At 50.7% G+C, this 21,251-nt stretch overlaps 2 protein-coding genes across 6 annotated transcripts; both read left to right on the top strand.

The window, feature by feature from the left end:
• Nucleotides 1–84: 84 nt before the first annotated feature.
• On the top strand, nucleotides 85–5,504 carry PEX11B (peroxisomal biogenesis factor 11 beta). 3 transcript variants are annotated; one of them, XM_021688080.1, is made up of 4 exons: nucleotides 85–172; nucleotides 977–1,092; nucleotides 1,481–1,682; nucleotides 4,300–5,504. In XM_021688080.1, the coding sequence occupies exons 1-4, from the start codon at nucleotides 117–119 to the stop codon at nucleotides 4,703–4,705; spliced, it is 780 nt and encodes a 259-aa protein (XP_021543755.1). In that variant the 5' UTR covers nucleotides 85–116; the 3' UTR covers nucleotides 4,706–5,504. The 3 variants fall into 3 exon arrangements, with proteins under 3 accessions (XP_021543755.1, XP_044770063.1, XP_044770064.1); XM_044914128.1 differs by having other exon boundaries at nucleotides 110–172; nucleotides 1,505–1,682; XM_044914129.1 differs by lacking the exon at nucleotides 85–172 and adding an exon at nucleotides 278–360 and having other exon boundaries at nucleotides 4,300–5,495.
• An 844-nt stretch (nucleotides 5,505–6,348) lies between these two features.
• On the top strand, nucleotides 6,349–20,998 carry ITGA10 (integrin subunit alpha 10). Of its 3 annotated transcripts, XM_021688081.1 has the most exons (30): nucleotides 6,349–6,400; nucleotides 8,004–8,115; nucleotides 8,315–8,424; nucleotides 8,622–8,713; nucleotides 8,938–9,052; nucleotides 9,802–9,929; nucleotides 10,091–10,239; nucleotides 10,911–11,061; nucleotides 11,251–11,416; nucleotides 11,528–11,601; nucleotides 11,842–11,986; nucleotides 12,173–12,321; nucleotides 12,547–12,690; nucleotides 12,834–13,037; nucleotides 13,535–13,665; nucleotides 14,239–14,405; nucleotides 14,498–14,640; nucleotides 15,070–15,183; nucleotides 15,382–15,467; nucleotides 15,624–15,765; nucleotides 15,947–16,039; nucleotides 16,173–16,249; nucleotides 16,360–16,449; nucleotides 16,875–16,953; nucleotides 17,121–17,234; nucleotides 17,495–17,575; nucleotides 17,716–17,829; nucleotides 19,264–19,359; nucleotides 19,641–19,754; nucleotides 20,052–20,998. In XM_021688081.1, the coding sequence occupies exons 1-30, from the start codon at nucleotides 6,349–6,351 to the stop codon at nucleotides 20,106–20,108; spliced, it is 3,489 nt and encodes a 1,162-aa protein (XP_021543756.1). In that variant the 3' UTR covers nucleotides 20,109–20,998. The 3 variants fall into 3 exon arrangements, with proteins under 3 accessions (XP_021543756.1, XP_021543758.1, XP_021543757.1); XM_021688083.1 differs by lacking the exons at nucleotides 8,004–8,115; nucleotides 8,315–8,424; nucleotides 8,622–8,713; nucleotides 8,938–9,052; XM_021688082.1 differs by lacking the exons at nucleotides 6,349–6,400; nucleotides 8,315–8,424; nucleotides 8,622–8,713; nucleotides 8,938–9,052 and having other exon boundaries at nucleotides 8,028–8,115.
• The last annotated feature ends 253 nt before the right edge of the window (nucleotides 20,999–21,251 follow it).

The raw sequence follows: 21,251 nt of genomic DNA, 5'->3' as shown, positions 1-21,251 counted from the left end.
GCTTTCTTTTCTGGCGATATTTGTCCCTCGCGAGACACCGTTGATCGTCCAGGAGGCGTGACTAGGGGCGGGAAGTGGGGCGGGCGCGGGGCTGCGGAGCCAGGGCTGCTGCTGTCATGGACGCCTGGGTTCGCTTCAGTGCTCAGAGCCAGGCCCGGGAGCGGCTGTGTAGGTGCGGCCCGAATAGGAATGGGGGTGGGGACAGAGGAAGATCCTCGTGAGGCGAGGTCCGTTCATACTACGGGGGTCAAAAGGGGTCAGCTCGGGCTACGGGGGCCCGGACGGACCGCCAGGTGCTGATTTGAGCGGGCCGTGAGGAGATGATTCGTTTCTGCTCACCGGAAAGATGGGGAAACTGAGGCACGAGTGGGCCAGCGGGGAGGCCGCTCAGGGTGGCCATGTCCACATAAGACCAGCACTTTACTCACTGGGCGGTGGTGGCGTGAGGAGCATTCGCCCCGCGATGGATAGCCGGACTCTGCCTCCCAGAGCTGAGTGGCTCTAAGTTCCCTTGTCCCCTCACCCTGTTGTCATCTGGCGACTCCTCTGCCTCCGCCCTGTCTTCCGGTCTCGATTCAGCTAGAGGGCCTTGAAATCTCCTAGTTCACCTATTCTGAAGAATAATCCCTCCATCTGTTCCCCACTCCCTTACATGTCATGTACATGCTCACACTGATGTGCTCGTGATGGACCCCCTGCTGCCTTCACAGTCTCCTTCAGACTTCATCATTGTCAAATCTCTTATTTTCTCAACTCCAAGTAACGCCCCCAACTCCTTTTCTAGGCTCTTTTTTATCCTTAACGCCTTTCCCTTCCCCTGGCCTGAAGGAGAAATGGTAAGAAGTGGGCATAAAGAGGAGGAAAGGGAATGTTCTCAAACTGGGAAAAAGGGAAGTCAGTACTTTACTTTGGAAAACATTTTTTGAGGCGTAGGTTAGGGACATCTCCGCCTTACCTTGCCTGGCCTCTTCTCCAGGGCCGCCCAGTATGCCTGCTCCCTTCTTGGCCATGCACTACAGAAACATGGGGCCAGTCCCGAGTTACAGAAACAAATTCGACAACTGGAGGGTCATCTGAGCCTAGGAAGGAAGCGTAAGTAACCGTACTTTTGCTTTATTACTCCAACACTTTCTCCATCCCCAGCTATTCTCCTTTAGTCCTTCCTTCCTGTTCTTGACCTTCTCTGCCAGTTCTTCCCCCTTATTTGGCTCTGCATGCCTCTTGATTGAGATAAGAGAGCAGGGGTAAGAGACTAATGAAGGAGAGTATGGGGCAAGTTTGAGAAAACCAAACTGGGACACAAATTAACTAAAATTTGAAGAAAAAAAAATTTTGAACTGTTTTTCTTCTTTTTTTAAAAAAATTGTAATTATTGTTTCTGTCACTTGCTTGACTTTCACCTTCTTGCTTCCTCTTTCTCTGTGTCTCACTCTCTGCCTCTACTTCCAAATCCTTGCTTCTCCTTGCTAATCTCCACAAGTTCTACGCCTGGGTAACTCAGCAGATGCCCTTGAGTCAGCCAAACGAGCTGTGCACTTATCAGATGTTGTCCTGAGATTCTGCATCACTGTTAGTCACCTCAATCGAGCCTTGTACTTCGCCTGTGACAATGTCCTGTGGGCTGGAAAATCTGGACTAGCCCCCCGTGTGGATCAGGAGAAGTGGGCCCAGCGTTCATTCAGGTTTGATATCCTTTTATCCTACAAGACCTTTTGTATTTCCCATACTGCATGGCTTGCCTTTTATGAGCAAAAGATCTTTCAGGGTCTTCCCAGAATATACACATCTTAATCACTTGGCTTCCAATCTTCATTTAGATTTTAAACTATCAGAGAATAGTGAATGGAGGCAGATGGAAGATAGATGTTCTTCTATGATGAATGACTAAGATTGGGCAAGATAAGATATTATATTGCTTAAATCTGTTTCTGTCTGTACCACAGGTTATGCCTCTCACTGCCTGCTCATTCATGCATTCTAAAAATATTGAGGAGGTGTTTACTATGGGCTAGGGAATAAAGCAAAGAGTCAGATATGGTTCCCATTCTCACTAAGCTTCTAGTCTAGTGGGGGAGTCATATTAAGACAACCACCAAACCAGTTATTTGTAGAAATGTACAGGGTGTTATGAGATATATCACAAAGGGAGCTGATTTTGACTGAAAAGTCAGGGAAGAACTCTTTGAGAAGTAATGTTTTAGTTCAGATTTGAAGTCGGAAAAGAAGTTAAGCAAAGTAAACAGTAGCAGAGAAGACCTTCTAAAACAGAAAATAGCCCATTCTAAGACTTTAAACCAAGAAAGATTTTGTGGAATTAGAGAAATAGAAAGAAAGTCAGCATGATGGAGAGTATTGACTGAAGGGCATAAGTTTGAACTGGAGATGTGGAGGGGACCAGATCATATGCAAGGCCTCTTCGGCAATGGTAGGATTTTTGGTTTAGTTTTGTTTAAATTTTATCCTAAGTACAATGGGTTCTGAACAGGGATGTGACATGATTCGAATTGTGTTTAAAGAAGATCTCTCTTGCTGCAGCGGAAAATGAATTGCGGTAGGGCAAAAGAGGAGGAGATGCCCTAATATGGCCAAGAGATGATGTTGGCTTAGACTAAGGCGCCACCCAGGAGCCCCTAGGTTTCATTTTAAATGGGATAGGAAGGAAGCCATGGTGAGTTTTAAGAAGGGGAGTAATGATGTGATTTACTATGTGAAATTAAATTGTTGGGGGCAGGGGGCAAGGGGAGACCAGTTAAATGACTAAAGTAGTAGTTCAAGCAAGAGGCGCTGGTGGCTGAGACTGCTGGTGGGGTGTAAGAGAGAGAGATGTGATTGGATTCAGGATGTGTTTTGGAGGTAGGACAATTACACTGAGTACAGACCACTATTGTCGGAGTGAACATAGACTGTTGGGGCGCCTGGGTGGCTCAGTCAATTGAGCATCTGGCTCTTGGTTTCTGCTGAGGTCACCATCTCATGGTCAATCGGTTGGTTGTAGGATCGAGCCCCGTTTTCCCCCGGCCTCAAGCTCTGTGCTCAGTGCTCAGTGGGAGTCTGCTTCAGGTTTTTTCTCCCTCTGCCGCTGCCCCTCCCCACTCATGCTCTCTCTCTTAAATAAATAAATAAAATCTTAAAAAAAAAACCACACACAAACCGTAGACTGTTCATTGGTTTGTTTGTTTTTTTAAAGATTTTATTTATTTATTTGACAGAGAGAGACACAGCGAGAGAAGGAACACAAGCAGGGGGAGTGGGAGAGAGAGAAGCAGGCTTCCCACGGAGCAGGGAGCCCGATGCGGGGCTCGATGCGAGGCTCGATCGCAGGACCCTGGGATCATGACCTGAGCCGAAGGCAGACGCTTAATGACTGAGCCACCCAGGCGCCCCTGTTTGTTTGTTTTTTAAGAAGGCTGCAATGTGGGCCTGAATCCAGGACCCTGAGATCAAGACCTAAGCTGAGACCAAGAGTTTGATGCTTAACCGACTGAGCCACCCAGGCGCCCCTGTTTTGGGTTTTTTTTTTTAAGATTTATTTATATATTTATTTGTCAGAGACAGAGCACAGAAGCAGGGGGAGTGGCAGGGAGAGGGAGAAGCAAACTCCCTGCTGAGCAAGGAGTGCGATGCGGGACTCCATCCCAAGATGCTGGGATCATGACCTGAGCCGAAGGCAGACGTTTAACCAACTGAGCCACCCAGGCGTCCCTGTTTGTTTGTTTTTTAAGTAATTTCTGCACCCAACATGGGGCTCAAACTCATGACCCCAAGATGAAGAGTAGCTTTACTGACTGAGCTAGCCAGGAGCCCCAAACATAGACTGTTCTTAAGGAATTGATAAATCTAACACATTTAGCAAGTTGCTTAACACTTCTGGGCCTCGCTTTTTGTTTTTGTTTGTTTGTTTTAACAAAAGGATGGGATTTAAAAGATCTATAATGTCTCTGAGTCTCTCAAACAACTGAAGCTTGTTCTCTGAAAACATTTGCATTATTATAGTTCAAGTTGAATGTGTGTGTATGTGTGCTAATGGTTTGCCAAGTGGACAAGTGAAATTTGAGGGTGTTCTTGGAAGGTTTGATGATGCTCATGACTTTAAGCCAGGATCTTAAGGTACATGTAAACACAGATTAGTTACAGAAAGCTGGGAAGACATTCCTAATAGTGGGTAATAGCACTTACTGCTGGTGTTCTTACATATAATTTGCACTTTGCACTGTGAGGGAAAAAATGTTTAAGTATTCTGTTTGATATGCTAAGTGGCTATATGTGCCCTTACTGACTCTTCTGGCCTGTTTATCCCAGGTACTATCTGTTTTCCCTCATCATGAATTTGAGCCGTGATGCGTATGAGGTTCGCCTACTGATGGAGCAAGAGTCTTCAGCTTGTAGCCGGCGACTGAAGGGTTCCGGAGGAGGAGCCCCAGGAGGAGTTGAAACTGCAGGACCTGGGGGTCCAGGAACTCCAGGAAGAGGCTTGCTTCAACTGGCTCTCAAGCTTCAGCTCCGAGTCCTGCTCTTGGCTCGGGTCCTCCGAGGTCATCCCCCACTTCTGCTGGATGTGGTCAGAAATGCCTGTGATCTTTTCATTCCACTGGACAAACTAGGCCTCTGGCGCTGTGGCCCTGGGATTGTGGGCCTTTGTGGCCTCGTGTCCTCCATCCTGTCTATTCTTACTCTAATCTGCCCTTGGCTACGACTCAAGCCCTGATATTCTGGTACAGGATAAGGAGGGGATCTGAATTGGTAAGATGGAATCTTAGATCATCCCCAATGTACCAGCCTCATTCTAATTCTACTCCTTGGTTAAAGTTAAAATCCCAAGAGTTCGGGGTAGAGGGAGGAGCTTTGGGGAAGGTGAGGTGAAGAGAGGTGACTTGTGAGTCAACGGGATGATTCTGATGTTCAGATCTTCTGGGGCTTTTGCTTTTTCCTCCTTCATTGCAATGTCTATGTCTCTCTTGACCCCTTTTATTTTGTGTTTCTTGAGTCTATTTAAGATTCTGTCTCTGCATCTTTTTTTTACCTTCTCAATTTGCTGTCCTAGGAATTTAATCAGCAGAATTACTTTTTTGGTAGGGGAGGTAGAAGGTGTGGTCTCTAAGGTTCTAACTGCCTTCTTCTTTTTCCTCACAAAGGTGACTTGTGGCAGATTTTACCCCCTTCAAATGCCACCAAAGCATAACTTTAGAGACTTCATGTCCCAGTGGATTCTCCCCTCATGCACCAGAGGTGGTTTGCTACTTCCTCCTTCATGTCTACCTCACCAGCCTCCCTCATGACTTGGCCCTTCCCTCTACTCACACCTGCAGATTTCTGCTTACACTTTTATTTCAGGGCTTTGTTCCCTAGCCTGTTCTCACCCCTTCTTTGCCTATCCAGAAGGATGCTGTGTCTAGCATCTTGCTGTAAATACTGTACAGTGATTCTGTGTAAATAGCTGTGGGCATGCCCACGATGGGGAGCAAGCCTTCAGGTCAGCACATTAAAGGTCCGTTTGCTCATCAGTGTTTGGTCTGGTCCCATGTGTTCTGGTCATCTGAGGTCTCTAATTCCTGGTACTGTGGTTTGGGTTTTCCATGGGATTAGGCACTAGCGTCATCACCCGCAGACTTTTATTGAACACCTATACTCTGCAGGGCATAATACTAAGAGGTAGAGATACAAAAAGCTAAGAAGCTCTATGGTCCTGACTTTAGAAGTTTATAGCCTAGTTAAGAAGAGGGGGTCTAATATTACAGTAATTATGCTGGTTCCACAACCCACACCCCATACCAGTTCGTAGTTTCTAGTCCCTCCAAAAGCTATAATGCCACAAGGCAACATAGGCTGAGTCACAGACAGAACTGAGTGAAGTGCGACTGGCAAGGTTTGGTTTGTGGGCTGGCTGTGTTCACATGTTGGGACTCCCCTGGGTGGGAGGGGAATTGATATCACTGTCACCAGCTCTTTCATTTTCCATATCCCAGGGTGAGATAAATAAGGTTAAGAAGTAAAAAGTCTCTGTCTCCCATGTCTACCATCTATTCCAAACCTGAGGAAAGCATGAACTGCCTGGCAACAACAAAGGATAGGAAAAAAGGAAGAGAAAGAAACTGCAGAAGTCAAGACTTGGGTTCTTTGGATATTGAGATGATGCCTCCAGGGGGCAGCACCAGGGCAGAGAAATAGGCTAAGATCGCTCAGTCCTCCTTTCCTTGGTCTGGGGCTCCCCGGAGTTCCCACCATCACTCCTCCCATTTTATTTTTAGCTGCCAGTGGGAGGGGGCAGGATGGGAGGGAAAGTAAAGAAAACAGAAAAGGAGAGGGACAGAGGCACAGAGAACTTCTCACACGGACAGAGAACAAGCAGGCATGAAGCTTGCCCTCATCCCTCACCTGCTCTTGCCCATCATGTTCCTGACAGGTGAGGGGGGTTAACTTCTTGGTTCCTGGTGGGGAAGGAAGGTGTATGGGTTGTTTGGCATCGAGACCTTTAGGGTTAAAATCTTCGGAGTTAGGGTGAGAAGTTAACACTGATTCTGCGTGTCGTGTGTGTATGTGTGTGTTTGTGTGTGTGTGCATGTTTTCATTCTTATGCCCACACATACGAGGGCTTCGGGATTGAGACGGGCAGGGCCTTGGGTCAGATTTGTGTCCCATTATCTGAAATCTTTATCCTAAGCCCTGGAGGAGTGAGTGGATCAAAAAGAAATATGACGTGACCTTCCACATGGCTAGTCTGATTCCTCTTATTCTCCTCCCAACTTCCTTCTACCCTTGGGGGTCTCTGGAGCCCGAGGCATACCTAACTGTGTGGTGAGAACTCAGTTTATCTAACCAATGAGCTCCAGTTGCTGGTCATACAGCCCTGCCAGTTTCCTGGATGCAAAAAGGCTCACATAGAAAACACCTTTCTGAGAAGGAACGTGGTTTGAGACAGAGCTTATAGCCATTGGTGGTGGGGGTGGTGGGGGTGGCCTGAGAGGGGGTTGCTTGAAAGGAGAGAGCAAGACAGGGAAGAACCATGGGAGGGACCAGAGGCTTGGAATTTTTCCTCACCAGTGCCCTGTAATCTTTGTTTCCTAAAATACCAGCTCTGATTTCTTAACATTTTTTAAATTTAATTTAATTTTATTTTTAAGTAAATTCTGTGCCCAACGTGGGGCTTGAACTCATGACCCTGAGGTCAAGAATAGCATGTTCTCCTGACTGAGCCAGCCAGGTACCCCATACCAGCTCTGATTTTAAAGGGCTTGGGGTTGGTGGTGGTGGGGGTGAGACTCAGCCAGGACAAGAGTAGGGGGTGTCTTTAGAGTGGGCTGAAAGTTAAGGAAGAAAGGCAGGTAAGCAGGGGGCAGTTGGGAGGGTGGATGAGTTAGAAAAGAAGTGGGTTGTGGGAAACCTTGGGGTGATGGTACCCTTGGTAAGGATGGTTGGCAAACCATGTGTGTGGGCAGGCGAGTGGCCCCACCCAGTTAATTACCACTGAGGTTTTCAGGGCTGGAATCATGCAGGGACTTAGACAGTGGAGAAAAAGATTGAGAGTGTGACCGTGACACTGGGAGTCATGAAGAGACAGCAAGAGGAGAGACCAGGCAGTACTCACTAGCCTCTTGTCCTCCCTGAGGTCCTGCGTTTGGGGAGAATCTGGAAGGGACGGTTGTTCTGGGCTGCAGAAAGGCCCTCTCCCTCTTTGAGTCTTGCAGCTTCTGGGGGAGGATGTGTAGGAGGAATGATGTGGACAAGAGGAACCTGACCCTTCCAGACATGTCTGTGAATGAGATTGCAGGGGTGGGAATGGAAATACAGCTGTGCACCAGCATGGCAGAGGGCCACAGGTTAGGTAGCTGGACTGAAACACAGGAAGAAGACCATCCTTGCTTGGAGCTCTGAGTACGTGGGTAAGAAACAGGGAGATAGACTGAGATCAAAATGTTCCCTTCGTGCTTCCTCTCTGGTTGTACCTCTCTGGGCATTCATTAGCCTCTCTGACCGCTTCCTCCTATCCTTATGACCCTGCCCCCCAGGTCTGTGCTCCCCCTTTAATCTGGATGTGCATCGCCCACGCCTATTCCCAGGGCCACCCGAGGCTGAATTTGGATATAGTGTCTTACAACATGTCGGGGGTGGACGTCGATGGTGAGGAGGAAACCAGAGGACCATGGGATTGGGACTGTGGTGGAGCTCTTAAAGGGGAGGCAAGGCAGATGGGAATCTAAGTGACTCTGGTCTTTTGGAAGTGGCTGGGATACGGGACTTGCTACCCCCATGCATTTTCCCTCTGGCCTATCTCAAAGGTCATGTTCACACAATGCTTATACTCATGTCCTTCCCCTAGGATGCTGGTGGGTGCCCCCTGGGATGGGCCCTCAGGTGACAGAAGAGGGGACGTTTATCGCTGCCCTGTAGGGGGTTCCCACAGTGCTCCATGTGCCAAAGGCCACTTGGGTAAGAAGATGCCTCACTCTTCCACTCCTAACCCCTAACCTGATATGCTAGTAGCCGCCTCACCTTCACCCCCATATCCTACATACTCCCTTGTCTTTGACTTGATCCTGATCTCATCCTCTTTCCAAATCACCCTAAATTCAAGAAGCTCATGTGTGACCCCATGATCTCATTCTCTCCCACCCCCTTCCAACCAGGTGACTATCCACTGGGAAATTCATCTCATCCTGCTGTGAATATGCACCTGGGAATGTCTCTACTAGAGACAGACAATGATGGGGGATTCATGGTGAGCTAAGGAAAGGGTGGTGACGGGGTCTCTGAAGGATTTTGGCAGAGAAAAGAGCAGTATGGTAAAGGAAACTGGTCTATGTGAAGGGGTCAAGTCAAGAAGTTTAAAACCCTAGAAAGCAAAGAGGGGAATCCCAGGTTTCAGTGCCTTTTGGACTAGGGGCAAGTGTTGAGAGTGCGCTCCCAAGCCCTGGGGGTAATACTTCTCCTGCCCCTCCCTAGGCTTGTGCCCCTCTCTGGTCTCGTGCTTGTGGCTCATCTGTCTTCAGTTCTGGGATATGTGCCCGTGTAGATGCTTCATTCCGGCCCCAGGGAAGCCTGGCACCCACCGCACAACGTGAGCCAGAAGAAGGGCCTGAGGACTCAGTCCCCAGAACTGGGTGCAGGGTGGGAAAAAGATGGGGCAACAGGGTATGATGCTGGACAGGGGGCCTGCATACCTTTCCTCATTGTTACTGAAAGTGCCTGCAAAAGTTCCATGTTTCCTAACAGATTAGAATTCAGACTCTTTGCCAGGGCATCAAGACTCCATGAACTATTCTAACCAACTTCAAAAACTCTCACTCTACCCCTCCATGCACTGTGCCTTGGCCATGGCCTTTCCCTCCCCATTCTCCTCTTTGTCATCTATTTTTATACCTCCTTGTCCTTTTATTTAAAGCGTTCTCGGGGGAAATCTGAAAAAAAAAAAAAATAAAGCGTTCTCCATGCAAATGTCTTTTCTTATATTCTCCTCTCCTCAAACGTCTTCCATTGCCTCCTCCTTTGATTCCCTACTATCAGAACCCTCTGTTGTCCTACAGCAGAGTGGTGCTCTGTTTCTCCCTAGCACTCAGTTCCTCCTCCTCCTCCTCTCTTCTTCTCCCTCTTCTCCTCCTTCTTCTTGTAAATTATATGCATGCCCATCTCCTCTTTTACTCATTTCTACATTGACCCAGGGCCGGACATACTACCTTCCTTGCATGTTCAGAAGGGCCTAAAACGTGTTTGGATGGAATGTACCCTCCTGTGACCTCTTCCCTTGTTGTCCCCATGTCCAATATCCTTCTACCCCTCTGTTCCTCATCAGCATCCCCCTCCTCCTAGGCTGTCCCACCTACATGGATGTTGTCATTGTCTTGGATGGCTCCAATAGCATCTACCCGTGGTCTGAAGTTCAGACTTTCCTACGAAGACTAGTAGGGAGACTGTTTATTGACCCAGAGCAGATACAGGTAAGAGAAGGCAATATGGCTGGGCTTGTAGGGGGAGAGATGGCAGGGAGAGAGTGGTGATGAGGTGAATGTAGGTCATGTCTTCAGTAGTATCCCTGCCCTCACATACTGTCTTCTCCCTCCGTACATGCATTCCATGTGAGCGCACGCTTTGTTCTCAGGTGGGACTGGTACAGTATGGGGAGAGCCCTGTGCATGAGTGGTCCCTGGGAGATTTCCAAACAAAGGAAGAAGTGGTGAGGGCAGCGAGGAACCTGAGTCGGCGAGAGGGACGAGAAACAAAGACTGCCCAAGCAATCCTGGTGGCCTGGTGAGGCATTGGGAAGGGGAGCCTGGGAGGCCAGAGTGAGGAGGGCCTAGAAGGGTTGGGGAGGGTCTGGAGTACAGTGCGTCCACCCCAAGATGTCTGGCATGCTTTCCTTTGTGTGCACACTGGTGGTTGGGGAAGGCTAAGCTGGCTGTCTTTGCACATCTCATCACATTCTTCAAAGTGTCTATGTCTGTGTCTTTCCACGTTTCTGATTGATTTATCTCTGTAGACAGAATGCTCTCTATCCCTGCACTCTCACTTAGATCTTGGCCTTCAGGTTCTTCACCACTCATGTCCTAGCCCGCTTGCCAAACGTGATTCAGAACTCATCTCTGGGACGACTCCCCTGTCCCGCCCCCCTCCTTGATTTTACACTTCTCTGAATATGTGTCTTTTCCCCAGTGCAATATTTGCTGAATGAATCTACGAGCGAATGGCTTTTATACTTATTTGCCTGGAGGATATGCTGCTCTATATGTTCTATGTCATTCAAACATTTTAGCCCTTACTGTGTGCAGTCTCCGTGCCAGACACTGTCAGGGAAATGGAGTAAAAGGGGAGATGCCTGACCTTGGTGAACTGTGACAGTGGGGTGTGTGTGTGTGTGTGTGTGTGTGTGTGTGTATCTGCATACACATGATCACACCTCACTCCTTTCTCTCTCTTCTCAGCACAGAAGCATTCAGTCCGTCCCATGGGGGCCGACCAGAGGCTGCCAGGCTGCTGGTGGTTGTCACTGACGGAGAATCACACGATGGGGAGGAGCTTCCTGCAGCACTCAAGGCCTGTGAGGCTGGAAGAGTGACCCGCTATGGGATCGCGGTGAAAATCTCCTCTGGGTCTGGCGGGATGGAGGGGGGATGGTGACATTGAGGACTGGGAACTTGAAGAGAATGGGCATTAACCACTTCCCAAAGATCGGCCGTATTGCCCTTCCTTCACTTTAGTTGGCCTGCTCTAACATCCCACTCCGCATAGCTAACTGACCCCACCTGGGTCTCCTGACCCCAGGTCCTTGGCCACTACCTCCGGAGGCAGCGAGACCCCACCTCTTTCCTGCGGGAAATCAGGATGATTGCCAGTGATCCAGATGAGAGATTCTTCTTCAATGTCACAGATGAAGCTGCGCTGACTGACATTGTGGATGCACTAGGAGACCGGATCTTTGGCCTTGAGGGTAATGACTACCCTGAAGAAATGGAGGACAGAAAAGGGGGGGTTCAGGGTGTAGGTGGGGTTCTGTGGTGAGCTCTTCCCTGATTCTGCTTTGATATTTTCTCGTGCTCAGGGTCCCATGGAGAAAATGAAAGCTCTTTTGGGCTGGAAATGTCTCAGATTGGTTTCTCTACTCATCGGCTAAAGGTTGGACAGACTCTGACCCCTCTGTGACCCCCCTCAACATCTGACTCCTCCCAACCTGAGACTCAGGCAACTTCAACCCAGGGCTCTTCTAGATTCCTCCTTTAACCAGTGTCCATGCTGACCTTCCCATGCCTTTCCAACTGACCCCAGCATACTCTTAGTGACCTTCTCACTCCTGGGGTTTTTACTCCTCATTTCCTGTTGTCTTTTCAAGTGACCCCATCTGTTTCTGCCAAACAGGATGGGATTCTCTTTGGAATGGTGGGGGCCTATGACTGGGGGGGCTCCGTGTTATGGCTTGAAGAAGGTCACCACCTTTTCCCCCCACGGACAGCCTTGGAAGATGAGTTCCCCCCTGCTTTGCAGAACCACGCAGCCTACTTGGGTGAGTTGCAGAGGGTTACAGGGGATGATGGGGTGAGGAGGAAATGTTTCACCAGTGGAGGGTGTGAGAGCAGTTTCTCACTGATCTGCTACTTTCCTTGGGACCTGCTCCTGTGCCTTTAGGGAACCCTCTTACTCTGACCCCATCTTTTTTCCCTTTCACCCCTGATTCCCTGCCCATTTCTAGGTTACTCTGTTTCCTCCATGCTTTTGCGGGGTGGACGCCGCCTCTTTCTCTCAGGGGCTCCTCGGTTTAGACATAGAGGAAAGGTCATCGCCTTCCAGCTTAAGGAAGATGGGGCTGTGAGGGTTGCCCAGAGCCTCCAGGGGGAGCAGGTAGGGCATGCAAGGGAGGGTGGGACCTTGGATCCTGAGGGACCTTCAGGCTGTGGGGGAGGAAAGGGAAGAGCCAAGAGTGGAGCCTGAAAAGTCTTTGCTGAATTCTGGCTGGCGGAGTCCGTCAGGGGTGTGAGGATCAGACTGGCAGGCTGGCGGGTACTTCTCACTTGTCCACAATCACCTTGTCTTTTCTCTGGGGTCCCACTCCCCACCACTCCCCAGATTGGCTCCTACTTTGGCAGTGAGCTCTGCCCGTTGGATACGGATGGGGACGGAATAACGGATGTCTTACTTGTGGCCGCCCCCATGTTCCTGGGGCCCCAGAACAAGGAGACGGGGCGGGTTTATGTGTATCTGGTGGGTCAGGTGAGACTCGCTGGCTCCCCTTGAACTTGTCTGTGGGGGGTGGAGGGAAGAAGGAAGGGAAGGCGCATCCATTCACCCATTCACGGGCTGGCTGAGAGGTTGAGACTGCCGGCTCAGCGTCTTCTGTCTTCTCCCTCCACCAGCAGTCCTTGCTGACACTCCAGGGAACACTTCAGCCGGAACCCCCCCAGGATGCTCGGTTTGGCTTTGCCATGGGTGCCCTTCCTGATCTGAACCAAGATGGTTTTGCTGATGTGGCCGTGGGGGCACCCCTGGAGGATGGGCACCACGGAGCACTGTACCTGTATCATGGCACCCGGAGCGGGCTCAGGCCCCGGCCCGCCCAGGTCAGGAGTGTCCGGATAAAGCAGGGGCATGGGTGGGAGGAAGGGGAAGGGGGGTGTGCTCCTTTTTCGTCATTGTTTCCCTGACCTGGAGACCTAAACTGGACAAGTGCTCTTTTATCAGTAGTCAAAAAGGTGAGGTGGTAGGGTAGGATGCGGGTTGTTGTACTAGGGACTCCTAGACACAGGCTAGTTTCTTTTATTCCTTCTTATTCTCTCCCTCTTTTTGAAGATTTTATTTATTTGAGACAGAGAGTGCACAAGCCAGGGGGAGAGGCAGAGGGAGAAGCAGACTCCCCGCCTGAGCAGGGAGCCCAATGTGGGGCTCGATCCCAGGACCCTGGGATCAGGACCTGAGCCGAAGGCAGATGCTTAACTGACTGAGCCACCCAGGCGCCCCCTTTCTTATTCTCTTACTCCTTATTGTGAGTGTACCGGGTGGGCGGCCTGGGTCACCAGGTGTGAGAGTCCCAGCTCAGTCTCCCCTCTCTTCCGCTCAGAGGATTGCTGCCGTCTCCATGCCACAGGCCCTCAGCTACTTTGGCCGGAGTGTGGACGGCCGGCTGGATCTGGATGGAGATGACCTGGTAGATGTGGCTGTGGGTGCCCAGGGGGCAGCCGTCCTGCTCAGGTGAGCCGCGCCAGCTCAGAAGGCGGTGGGCAGTGTGGTGCAGCTGTGAAAAGCAAGGGCTTGGGAGTCACAGACTTAGATTTGGATTTCTTTCTTTCTTTTTTAAGATTTTATTTATTTGAGAGAGAGAGCAAGAGAGAGCACAAGCCGGGGGAGGGGCAGAGGGAGAGAGAGGAGCAGGCTCCTGCTGGGATCATGACCTGAGCTGAAGGCAGACGCTTAACCAACTGAGCCGCCCAGGCGTCCCTAGATTTGGATTTCTTGACCAACTTGCTCTGTTCCTCCATTTCCTAGTTTTTAAAAATGGGAATAATCATAGTGCCTGCCTCATAGGCTTGTTGTGAGGATTCAATGCCACAATCGGGTAAAGATCTTGACGCAGTGCCTAGCACATGGCAAGTACTTCTTCAATGTCAGCTATTATCTTTCTGCCAGAAGGTTCCAGAGAGGGTGACACGCGTACATTTAGCCCCTCGTTCTTGCCTTTGACCTCTGGGAGGCCAACGCTGGGGACTGCCTTCTTCAAAGGGCTTTCCTCTTACTGCTAGAATTTCTTTCCCACCCTGCTCCCAGCTCCCGGCCCATTGTCCACCTGGCCCCCTCACTGGAGGTGACCCCGCCAGCCATCAGTGTGGTTCAGAGGGACTGCAGCCGGCGAGGCCAGGAGGCAGCCTGCCTATCTGCCGCCCTTTGCTTCCAAGTGACCTCGCGCACCCCTGGCCGCTGGGATCGTCGATTCTGTGAGTGACCGGAGCGGCCTAAGCAACTCTCAACCCCACCGGCCTCTGTCTCTGGACCGCCCTTCACCCTCGCTCCTGCCTGCCCCGTCCAGATTTGCGGTTTACAGCATCCCTGGATGAGTGGACGGCGGGGGCACGTGCTGCGTTTGATGGCTCTGGCCAGAGGCTGTCCCCTCGGAGGCTCCGGCTCAGCGCCGGGAATGTCACTTGTGAGGCGCTACACTTCCATGTGCTGGTGAGGAGGAGCAGTAAGTGCTTTGCATCAGGGCCTGGGAGCGAGGGGAAGGCGGATTGGAGGACGAACTCCCGCTGGATTGGCAAAGAAGCCGAAGCTGAAGGTGGGAAAGCCAGTAAGGTCGGCGTCTGGGGGCAGGCTGATCTGGGTTTGAAGCCCAGCTCCGCCGTTTGCCGCTTGTCAACTCTGGCAAGTCACACCACCTGCACGCCTCAGGTTCCTTGCCTAAAAGGAGGAGATACTAATAATAGCTACATCATGGGAGCTGTGTTAGAATTCAATGTAATGGTATTGATAAGACCTTAGGACAGTACCCAGCACATAGAAGGTGCTCGGTACATGATCACTATAATCTTCCCATTCTGCCAGGGGCCTGGGCTGTACCCCTAACCCAGGCTCCCCATGATCCTTGACTCTGGTTTTCCTCAGGATACCTCAGATTACCTCCGGCCCCTGGCCTTGACTGTGACCTTTGCATTGGACAACACCACAAAGCCAGGGCCTGTGCTGGATGAAGGCTCACCTACCTCCATACGAAAGCTGGTCAGCGGTGCCAAGCCCTGCCCTGCCCCTAGGTCCCAACACTGTCCTCAGTGAATCCGAGAGACATGGAGGGTGGACACCTGATATCACCGCGCAATCTGACCTGGGCATCCTCTCTTCTCTTTTCCCTTTTCCCCTAATTCCATTCCTTTCTCCTTGCCTTCCTATCGGGCCCTCAGCCCCTTCTTTCCCCTCTAGGTGCCCTTCTCGAAGGATTGTGGCCCTGACAATGAATGTGTTACAGACCTGGTGCTTCGAGCTAATATGGACATCAAAGGCTCCAGGTGGGACAGACATGAACTGGCCAAACCAGGGTGACCTGAGACCAACTGGAAGGAACTTGAAGGGAGCTGGAGGGTTGTTTCTTGCCCAGGAAAGCAGAAGTGATGCTTCTGGGAGCTTTTTCAATTCCTGGGCTCTCCCTTCTCCGCCACTCCTAGGAAGGACCCGTTCGTGGTTCGAGGAGGTCGGCAGAAAGCGTTGGTGTCAGCAACTCTGGAGAACAGGAAGGAAAATGCCTACAACACTAGCCTGAGTCTCAGCTTCTCTAGAAACCTCCACCTGGCCAGTTTCACGCCTCAGGTGCCTGGGGGGCGGGGTGGGGGTGGAGGTTTGGGAGGAGTCAGGGCAGGAGGAGGAAGAAGATTGGGGCATTGGCCTCGGCTGTGAAGGGCTCTAGAGAAAGGCTCAGTGTTTCGAGGCTGCGGGCAGGAGAGCACTTGCAGCTTCAGCTCCAGCCCCCACCCCCTTCCTCTGCTCTCAGAGGGACAGCCCAGTGAAGGTGGAATGCACCGCCCCTTCCCCTCATGTCCGGCTCTGCAGTGTGGGGCACCCTGTCTTTCAGACCGGAGCCCAGGTGAGTGGGGGCCCAGAATGAGAAAGCGGCTTTGAGAGAGCAGGGACTGGAAACTGCGGGGCCTGGGAGTTTAGGGAAGGAGGTACACAACAGCTCCTGAAGAGGAAGATTCCATGACCCCATATGACCCCAGGTGACCTTCCTGCTGGAGTTTGAGTTTAGCTGCTCTTCGCTCCTGAGCCAGGTCCTTGTGAGGCTGACTGCCACCAGGTGAGAACAAAGGGAACATCCCCCCCCCCAGGCCTCTCCCATTGGGTCTTGTCAGGGGAGGATTGTCTGAGAGGGGGCTGGGACGTGAGCCTCTCCCCCTGACCCTACAGCAATAGCCTGGAGAGAAATGGGACCCTTCAAGATAACACAGCCCAGACCTCAGCCTACATTCAATATGAGCCCCACCTCCTATTCTCCAGGTATGGCTCACCTCCCTGCTAGGACCCCGTTCTGACCCCAGACTCATACTCTATGTTTCCTCCCTTTCCTTCCACGTGTTTCCCCCAAACCCTTGGGGCTGCTCCATCTTTTTGCCCTCAATCCCACTCAAGTTGAACCTTTTAAGCATCTTCCTTTCCTAGGTATAGGTATACCTATGCGTCCTAGGTATAGGGCTTTGCTGTAGGCCTTGGGGATTGAAGTTGGGGTGACGGGTATGGGATGTGACTGTAAAGTTTGTATCAAGTCTACGTCACGTCCCATTTCGATCTTCTTTATGTGTCCCCATCTCTTTATCCATGTGCTGGCTCTGCCTTCCCTGAATCCATGTCTGTGTGCTGATCATGTGCCCCTGTGTCTGTGTCATGGCTGTGACCATGTACTTCCTGACTTGGTGTCCACGCAGTGAGTCCACTCTGCACCGCTATGAGGTCCACCCATACGGGACCCTCCCAGTGGGTCCCGAATTCAAAACCACTCTTAGGGTGAGAAGCTGGAGGGTCCTTGGCATGAGCAGGGGGAGGGGGAGGAGTCCTGGGCAAAGGAGGGGACGAGTCTCTCTTAGATGTCCAGGGCCATCTAGGGTGAAGGGGAACAGATGAGGAAGGATCTTCTGTCTCCCACTTCTTCCCATTTCCAATCCTGCTCTTAGGTTCAGAACCTTGGCTGCTATGTGGTCAGTGGCCTCATCATCTCGGCCCTCCTTCCAGCTGTAGCCCATGGGGGCAATTACTTCCTGTCATTGTCTCAAGTTATCACTGACAATGTGAGTCTGGGCTAAGGGCATAGGGAACCCTGCCACCTCGATCTGGTGAACTTACCCAGCCCCCTATCTGCTGGGTCACTGCTCTCAGGGCTCCTCCCTCTGGGAGACCTTTCTTTTACACATGTGGCTTCTTTGGGGAGAAAGAAAGGGATTGCGCAGGGAAGAACCACAGAGCATGCGTGGATAGTATGCTCCTGCTCAGCCTGGAGTGGGTGGCCTCTCACCATCAAGAGGGTTGCTCAAGTTGCATCTTCCTCTAGGCAAGCTGCGCAGTAGAGAACCTGACCGAGCCCCCAAGGCGCCCTGTGCACCCAGAGGAGTTTCAGCACACATACAGACTGGTATGAGTCGCAAGAAGGTGAAGGAGATATCCAGAGTGGGAACGCAGCAGGGAGCAGTAGATTTTGGAGCCTTGGGGCAGGAGTGGGGAGTAGGCGATTTTTCCACCCCAAGATCCTGATCTGTCTCTCTCTTCTGGCAGAACGGGAGTAACACTCGGTGTCAGGTTGTGAGGTGTCATCTTGGGCGACTGGCAAAGGGGACCGAGGTCTCTGTTGGACTACTGAGGCTGCTTCACAATGAATTTTTCCGGAGGGTAAATCTTTTCTTCTACTCTCCTCCTCCGCTCCTACCTGGAACTTTGGCATAGTCTTTGGAATAGACTCAGGTTCAAGTTCCAGGTTTGCCTCCTACGAGCTGTTGGACCTTGAGCAAGTAATTTAATCTCTCTCTGATTCTTTCTCTCTATCTCTAAAGTGGGGAAGATAATACCTACTTCATGGGGTTGTAAAGAATAAATGAATAACGAGATGGATTCCTTGTATTTTCCTCTGTTTATCATCCCTTGGTGCTATATCAATAATCAACATTTAGGGGTGCCTGGGTGGCTCAGATGGTTAAGCGTCTGCCTTCGGCTCAGGTCATGATCCCAGGGTCCTGGGATCAAGTCCCGCATTGGGCTTCCTGCTAGGCAGGGAGCCTGCTTCTCCCTCTGCCTCTCTCTCTCTCTCTCTCTCTCTGACTCTCATGAATAAATAAATAAAATATTAAAAAAAATATCAACATTTATAGGATACCTAAATTCAGCCAATTAATAATCTATCAAGCGCCTACTATAGAAAAGGACCTGTATTAGGTAGACACTGAGGAGAATATCCCCAACACTCAGCACCATGCCTCATTATAGTGACTCAATACATTTCTCTTAAACGAATGAATAAATAGTCGATATTGTACGCATGATAGGTATTGGAGGGTAATGGGAGGCAAGATTGTATAGCTGAAAGGTGTGTTCTAGGTTATGAAAGTTCTCCAAAGCTAGGGAGGTGAAACTGAACTCAATGCAATGGGCAGTCAGGAGTCAGTGTGAGTTTCTGAGCAGGGAAACGACATCTTAATTATAACGGCTATAACAGTGACTAGGGGCAATTTACTTTGAATAGCACAAGCTCCCTGGGATGTAGGCATATTTTATGGGAAGCTTAAGTCTGAGACACCATCCTTCTCTAAGTCTGGTTCTCTCTGTATCTCTCCTTGGTATCCTTTTTTCATTCATTCATTTATTTTTTCAATAAAGCCTTATTGAGAAACCAGTGTGTACTTGGCACTGTGCTAGGCACTAGGCCCTAGAGACACATATGTTTATAAGACACAGCTCTTGACCTCAAGGATCTTCTAGTCCAGCGGTGAAAGAGAAGTAAACAGAATATTATGACCTAATCCAGGGTGGTGGGGGTTAGGAGGAAACACTTCCCTAATTCCCAGAAGGGATGATGTCTACACTTCAACCTGAAGGAGGGGTAGGGGTTAGCCAAAGAAAGGGAGTTAAATAATACTGGGTAGAGCAAACCGCACACGTGAAGGGCCAGAGGCTTTCCCTCTGTTACCCTTCTGCTCTTTCTCCTTTGATCTCCAACCTTTTCTTCTGGTCTGGAAGATGCTGGAAGTTGTGCCTACCAGCCTCATCTTTGCTGTTGGGGTTCTAAGACCACACCACCTGATGATGGCTCATTTTCAATGTCTTCCACAGGCCAAATTCAAGTCTCTGACAGTGGTCAGCACCTTTGAGCTGGGAGCTAAGGAGGGCAGTGTCCTACAGCTGACAGAAGCCTCTCGTTGGAGTGAGGTGGGACCGAAGCCTGGGTTTGGGAGCCACAGAAAGAGTGAGGGTGGGAATGGGGCAAGGGCACCTGGGGGCTTTTTTAGAACAGAGGCATCCTCACTAGCAGGCAGCTGGGGAGTCAGAAGTGATAAATCAGGATGCTGGGCTCCCATTGCCTTTATTCCTGCCTCGGTTGCTTTCTTTTTATTCTTCTATTTTGAGGCTTCTATTTCACCCCTATAATGTGAGGTGAGGCTAGCTGGGAGAAAGGGTGCAAGTACCGAACAGCTGTCCTCCCCATACAGAGCCTGCTGGAGGTGATTCAGACACGCCCTGTCCTCATCTCCCTGTGGATCCTCATTGGCAGTGCCCTGGGAGGGCTGCTCCTACTTGCTCTCCTTGTCTTCTGTCTCTGGAAGGTAAGCACTGCTTTGGTGGGAAGTATGGGCCATGATGCCCATGAGTTGAGGGCTCCTTTAGTATAGCAGGGAGAAGTGGATTTGTGCTGGGCAGCTAAGTAGGCTGTGGGTGTCCTGCCCGGATCTCTTTCACTATACTCTACAAATGTTGGTTGAATTAAACTAAGCCAAATAAAATAAACTAGAATCTCATTTTTGGAAGCAGAACAAAAGTGAAGATTTCAGACATATCTGAGGGCTGTTGGCAAGGTCCCCAGGCAGGACATTTGGTGATGACTCTTATCTCTTCCTCTACAGCTTGGCTTCTTTGCCCGAAAGAAAATCCCCGAGGAAGAAAAAAGAGAAGAGAAATAGGAGCAATGAATGTATAATAAAGCCCTAGAAAGTCCTCTTGGCAGCTTCTGCAAAAGACTTGCGTAAGAGCCATGGTCTGGGGGCTCAGATGGACAAGAAAAGCCTCTGGACTGTCTTCCCAGACTTGCGGACTGACTTGACTTTTGAGTCTTGAGCATGCTGCTGGCAAGAGATGAGGCCTTACCTCAGACGAGAAGGGCTGGCGCCCAAACCAGAAACACTCTCCCCCTGTGCTTCCCTCCTCATGATCCTGCTGCCACAGCCAACACTGGGGCCTTGGTTGGGGGCCCCCTTTTTCCTTATCCCCAGGAATCAAGACTTTTTTGCCTAGGTTCCCTGACTCCTTTTAGATTCCCCCCGACATCCTCCCTTAAATTTGGAAAGGATGAGGGCGATCTTCCTCCATTCCCTGCCTCTCACCTTCCTGCCTGCTCCCCACTCCACAGAAGGGAGCTGACGTTGGCTTCGAAAAGTAAAGTCAACATCTGCTTCTTTCCTGTGGAGTCCGGTGATTCAGAGAGCCGGATGGGGAGAGTCAACAGGAAACAAGGAGGGAGGAAGAAAAGCCACAAGAGACATTCTGTACAATTCCAAGGAACAGAGAAGCCTTTAGACGGGCAACTGCCATCCCCCTGAAACCTGAGACTTCGTGGTACACTAGCCCGCCCTCAGGTGCCTGGGAAACCGAGCTGCTCCAGGCCTGCCGGGCCTGGGTTTCCCAGCTCAGCGCCTTCCCTGGGAGCGAAGCCAGGGCCGGGTGCCTGATGCTCCGGAGCCAGGGGCCCCCAGGTGGCTAGAGCTGGGATAGCAGAGAAGAGTCCCCGTGTTTCGGTCCCGACAGTGGAGAGAGTTGGATACCCTGGGCGGTGTTTTCCCCTCTCTCGGGCCTCACACACTCATGAGCCCTCCTTGGGGCTACCTTATAGAAACTAGAGAGAAGGGAGATGATTTCTTCTTGACGGTGGGAAACCCTTTCACCGGCTTTGGGAAGCAGCAGCTCCGTGGGGTCTAAACTAGTCAAGTCTGCATTGACGAAGAAGCCAAAGTGGGTGGCAGGAGGTCTCTGGGGAGCAAGCCCTTACTTGCTTAGCATTGGTTGTGTGGCACAAAGAGCTCCTAGGAAAATGTTTCTGGGGCAACTGC

Source organism: Neomonachus schauinslandi, chromosome 4 (assembly GCF_002201575.2).
Source record: "Neomonachus schauinslandi chromosome 4, ASM220157v2, whole genome shotgun sequence".
Taxonomy (NCBI): domain Eukaryota; kingdom Metazoa; phylum Chordata; class Mammalia; order Carnivora; family Phocidae; genus Neomonachus; species Neomonachus schauinslandi.
The sequence above is the reverse complement of the archived record's forward strand: the minus strand, read 5'-3'. Positions and strand labels throughout refer to the sequence as shown.